This window comes from Cryptomeria japonica, chromosome 4, assembly GCF_030272615.1.
Source record: "Cryptomeria japonica chromosome 4, Sugi_1.0, whole genome shotgun sequence".
NCBI lineage: Eukaryota > Viridiplantae > Streptophyta > Pinopsida > Cupressales > Cupressaceae > Cryptomeria > Cryptomeria japonica.
Genome location: NC_081408.1, coordinates 974,028 through 978,914, shown reverse-complemented (window position 1 = coordinate 978,914; position 4,887 = coordinate 974,028). Strand labels below are relative to the sequence as shown.

Below are 4,887 nucleotides of genomic sequence, written 5' to 3'. Positions count from 1 at the left end.
TTGTAGCCACTGCCTTCTGCTTCAATTTACCCGTCTATTGCATTTTAGTTGTTTTTTAAAATTTTCTTTCCATCATGAAATTAACAGAACCTCGAGCTGCAACTTCCACATCCCAAAATTCTATTCAATTTTTTTTTCAGTTCTACAACTTAAAAAAAGAGGCACGTAGAACTCTTCTTATGTTGTGTCGAAGATTCGAACAAAGAATCTACTCACTTCTCCACAACTCTGATACCAATTGTTAAGGAAACAGGGCAGAACAGAGCAATATAAACCTGAGCAAATTAAAAAAAGGAAAATACGAAACACGCAGAGACAACGAAATTACGTGGTTCACCAATCAATTGGCTACATCCACGGGAAAAGCAGGCTCAGATTTTTCTTTTATTAAATTGCAGTGAATACATAAAGTTTGTAATGAGTGGAGACAAATGTTACATTCAGGAATTAATAATGAACTTGTCAATGAAGATGAAGAGACTAAAAACAAGTCAGATGAAATAAACAGTCGGCTGTAATTGAAGAGATGGACTTCACGATCAAACATAAACTGCTTTGCAGTCAGTCAATTAAAATAGTAGCCGTTTTCCATAAAACAGTGATATTCCATCATCGTGATAGAAGCATGCCTTGTGCAGCCACCTTCTACTAGAGTGAGTTCGCAGATGATGAAGTAATCAGTAGAAATCTACAAGAATGGAATAGGTATGCACAAATGCTTTTATAATTTGGAAAACAGAATTAAATTTCTGCATGACAGGCCTGGTATATGATTAAGAAAATATAACTAATGCAGACAAAAAGACGTACACAATAATAGAAATTGGAGTGTAAAGTTACGAGATGCTCTCCATCATAAACAGGCATTACTTCATTCTGATCACTTCCCTTACTTCCACCTCCTCCAGCTTTTCATGCCAGAGCTGTACAGGCTTCCTGAAAACGGTCCATTGTCATGACTCCACCACAGTTGTAAACACAATGATGCATAGCATTATGTGATTTCATCAAGTCAGCTATCCCCAAAAACAACACCTTGAAGAAAATAGAGCTAATAACTGATTCCATCTTCTCACTGCAAGTTTGACATAATACATCTTGTAATGGTTCATCATTCAAGCCAATGTTTATACCTTTTTTCAATTAGCATCGCCAATAATCTCCACAAGAACGATGTCTTGTTTCACTTAGCGTATCACTAACAATCTCCACAAGAAAGAAAATGTCTTGTTTCACATCATCACCAATAATCTCCACAAGAACAATGTCCGTTTTTGAAATGATGGAACCGATTTGCGTCCCTCACAACAATTTCTCTCACAACCACCTTCGAGATAAACTTGATTGCAGTGTGGCTGTCAACACAAGTGCGAAGGTTCTTTACAACCCTAATAGTCGATCCAGGGGATGTGTTCAACAGGCCAAATGCAATTGCCAACTTTTCACTATGGTGGTAGAGGAACAATTCTTTCTCCTCCCCTTCTACATCATTTAGCACATGCCTTGAATCTGGAACATATCCTACTGTCTTCATCTCCAAAAACAACTTCTCCAGTTTTGCGTAGATCTCCCGCGTTTGTGGGTGTGATCTGTCTCTTGCAAAAAAAGCATGCACCACTCTGTCAAGTTCAATCCAACTACATCCAGGTATCTTAGTAACTCTTCTATCCTCCATCAATCTCCTTACCCCATGAAATTTGTCCCACCTGCCCACTTCTGCATAAATGTCTGATAGAAGAATATAAGGTACATTAATTATGGGGTCTAACTGAAAAATGAGATTTGCTGCAAATTCTCCAAGATCTATATTCTTATGTGATCTACAAGAGCCAAGTAAACACGTCCACGCAACTGCATCAGGTTTGATTGGCATTTTGACGATAAAGGTTAGGGCTTCCTCGAGATAGCCAGCGCGTCCAAGGAGGTCAATCATGCATATATAGTGATCCCTTGTAGGCACAATGCAATAAGAATTGCTAATATCATTGAAACATTTACAGCCTTTATCTACTAGACTTGCATGGCTGCAGGCAAATAAAACACAAAGGAAGCTTATATGGTTTGGGTAGGTTCCAGAGTCCTTCATTAGTTCAAAGAGTTTGAGGGCATCCTTGCCATAGCCATGTCTTCCATACCCTGCAATCATTGTAGTCCAAGAGATCACATCTTGTTGTGGCATTGTATCAAACAATGTGCGCGCCTTTTGTATACTTCCACATTTGGAATACATGTCTATCAGGGCATTTGCAATTGACACATTAGAAAAAATCCCACGTTTCATGATCCTTTGATGGAACTCCATTCCCTGTTCCAGAGCACCCATTTTAGCGCAGACTGGAAGAATACTGGCAAATGTTGCAGAGTCTGGCTTTAAACCAGCTAATTGCATATGCTTAAACATCTCCAATGCCTTTTCAACAAGCCCATTTTGGGCATATCCTGCAATTATTGCATTCAATGAGATCACATCTTGACAAGGTTTTTCTTTCGAAAGTTTTAAAGCCTTGTTAACAAAACCATTTTGTGCATATCCTGTAATCATTGCCGTCCAAGATATGAGATCTCGTTGAGGCATTGTGTCAAATAACTGCCTTGCCCTCTTTATGCTTCCACATTTAGCATACATATCTATCAGGGCATTCCCAACCACGCCGTCTGATAAAAATCTGCTTCTGATTATCCTTTGATGGATGTGTATACCCTGAGTCAAAGCTCTCATTTTAGCGCAAGCTCGAAGGATGCTAGCAAAGGTGAACTGATCTGGTTGAATACTTGTTTCTTGCATTTGCTTAAAAATCTCCAAAGCTTTTTCAAAATACCCATTTTGGGCATACCCTGCAATCATCCGATTCCATGAAACCACATCTCGATGAGGCATTGTATCAAATAATTCATGTGCTTTGTGTATGTTCTTACATTTGGAATACATGTCTATCAGGGCATTACCAACTTCAACATTTGAGAAAAATCCACTTTGCCTTATGGTTTCATGGATATCCATACACTGTTCCAGTGATCCCATTTTGGCACAGGCTGGAACAATGATGGCAAACGTTACAGCGTCTGGTTCTACACCCGCTAATTGCATTTGTTTCAAAGTCTCCAAGGCCTTTTCAACCGGCCCATTTTGTGCATATCCTGCAATCAGAGTTGTCCATGAGACAACATCTCGTTCAGGCATGCTGTCAAACAACTCAAGGGCTTTCTGTGTGTTTCCACATTTGGTATACATGTCTATCAGAGAATTCCCCAAGTCAATATTAGCCAAAAATCTGGCTTGCTTTATGCTCTGATGGATTTCCATTCCCTTTTCGAAAGCTCCCGTTTTGGTGCAAACTGAGATGATACTGGCAAAGGTTGCCGAGTTTGGCTTTACACCTGCCTGTTGCATTTGCTTAAAAATCTTTAAGGCCTTGTCAGTAAACCCCATCTGTGCATATCCTGCAATTATAGCAGTCCATGCAGCGACACCTGGTTGAGGCATTTCATTGAAAAGCCTCAAGGCCTCGTCTGGAAATCCATTTTGTGCATATCCTGCAATCATCGCTGTCCATGAAACTGTATCTCGTTGAGGCATTGTGTCAAACAGTTCACGCGCCTCTTTAATGCTTCCACATTTTGCATACATATCTATCAGGGCACTCCGAACTACAACATCCAACAAAAATCCACTTCTGCTTATGCTTTGATGGATATCTATACCTTGTTCCAATGCACTAATTTTGGCGCAGGCTGGAAGGATGCTAGCAAAGGTGAACTGATCCGGTTTGACATCTGTTCTTTGCATTTGATGAAACAATGCCAATGACTCTAGGGGAAACCCAAAACTTTGGTACGCTACAATAATCAAGTTCCATGAGAAGACGTCTCGATCTGTCATGTGGTCGAAAACTTTACGAGCACACAACAAACTTCTGCACTTGGCATACATGTTAATAAGTTTATTCTGAAAAAATGTTTCAGTAGCAAATTTGAACCCCCTGTCAATGATGAAAGAGTGAATTAGCTTACCCTCTGGAAGAGCCTTCTTTGCAATACAGATCTGCAATAGTTGAAAATATGAAATAGACTTTATAGGGGGATCCGATTTTGTAAGCAGAATGATTAGTATCTCCTTAATGCGACCCTCTTTACAGAGTGCACTGAATTGGGTAATGGATGGCACTGAAGGATTGAAGAATGGGGAATGCATTTTTTTGTTCATTCAAACATGAAAAAACAGTACGTATCATTCTAGCCCTCGGACGGTAGTGTTACATTAAGGTTCCTTTAATAATTCTATCACCGCGTCTCTACAGAACTCGGCAGAGATCAATGGTCCTTGTTTAAAATGAGCATGCCAATGTTTATTTTAAATATTCTTTTAAATTTTAAAAAACAATCACATTTTCTTACATTTTTAAAAATAACAACAAATTATATGATGTCGTATTTGTTTATTAATAAATATGATTTAGTATACAACTATTTGATTAGATTGTTGCTATCTTGAGTGTAATTTTTTCTATATTTTTAGTTTAGTACTTCTGTTTTTTATTAGTGCAAGACCCTACATGATCTTCTTATTTATATGATGGATACATATGTCGATTTGAGACATTTGGTCTAAGACTTATTCATTGTCATATTCAAATGTTATTCAATTATCTTTAATATTAAAAACTACTAGTTTTACTAATTTTAAACACCTCAACAAAACACATGCTAAAAGACAAATTCTATTAATAAATTTGATTTTTTACAAGGATAAAATAAATATTTTAATTAAAATCTTTACACATAATTGATTTCTTATTATTAAGAAAGCTAATATCTCATAACACTTTTATTATAATTTGAAGATTGCTTCAATTTTTGTTCCTATTACTCTATTAGTTAGATTGCAAC

General features: G+C 37.6%; 1 protein-coding gene across 2 annotated transcripts; it reads right to left on the bottom strand.

Annotated features, from left to right (window-relative positions):
- Positions 1-370: 370 nt before the first annotated feature.
- Positions 371-4,309, bottom strand: LOC131064548 (putative pentatricopeptide repeat-containing protein At3g49142). 2 transcript variants are annotated; one of them, XM_057998707.2, is made up of 2 exons: positions 4,012-4,309; positions 371-3,914 (listed from the first exon to the last, which is right to left on the bottom strand). In XM_057998707.2, the coding sequence occupies exon 2, from the start codon at positions 3,878-3,880 to the stop codon at positions 1,241-1,243; it is 2,640 nt and encodes an 879-aa protein (XP_057854690.2). In that variant the 5' UTR covers positions 3,881-3,914; positions 4,012-4,309; the 3' UTR covers positions 371-1,240. The 2 variants fall into 2 exon arrangements, with proteins under 2 accessions (XP_057854690.2, XP_057854689.2); XM_057998706.2 differs by having other exon boundaries at positions 371-4,309.
- Positions 4,310-4,887: the final 578 nt, after the last annotated feature.

Coding starts and splice junctions, on each gene's coding strand:
- LOC131064548 (XM_057998706.2), bottom strand. CDS start 4,204: ATGAACAAAAAAATGCATTCCCCATTCTTCAATCCTTCAGTGCCATCC.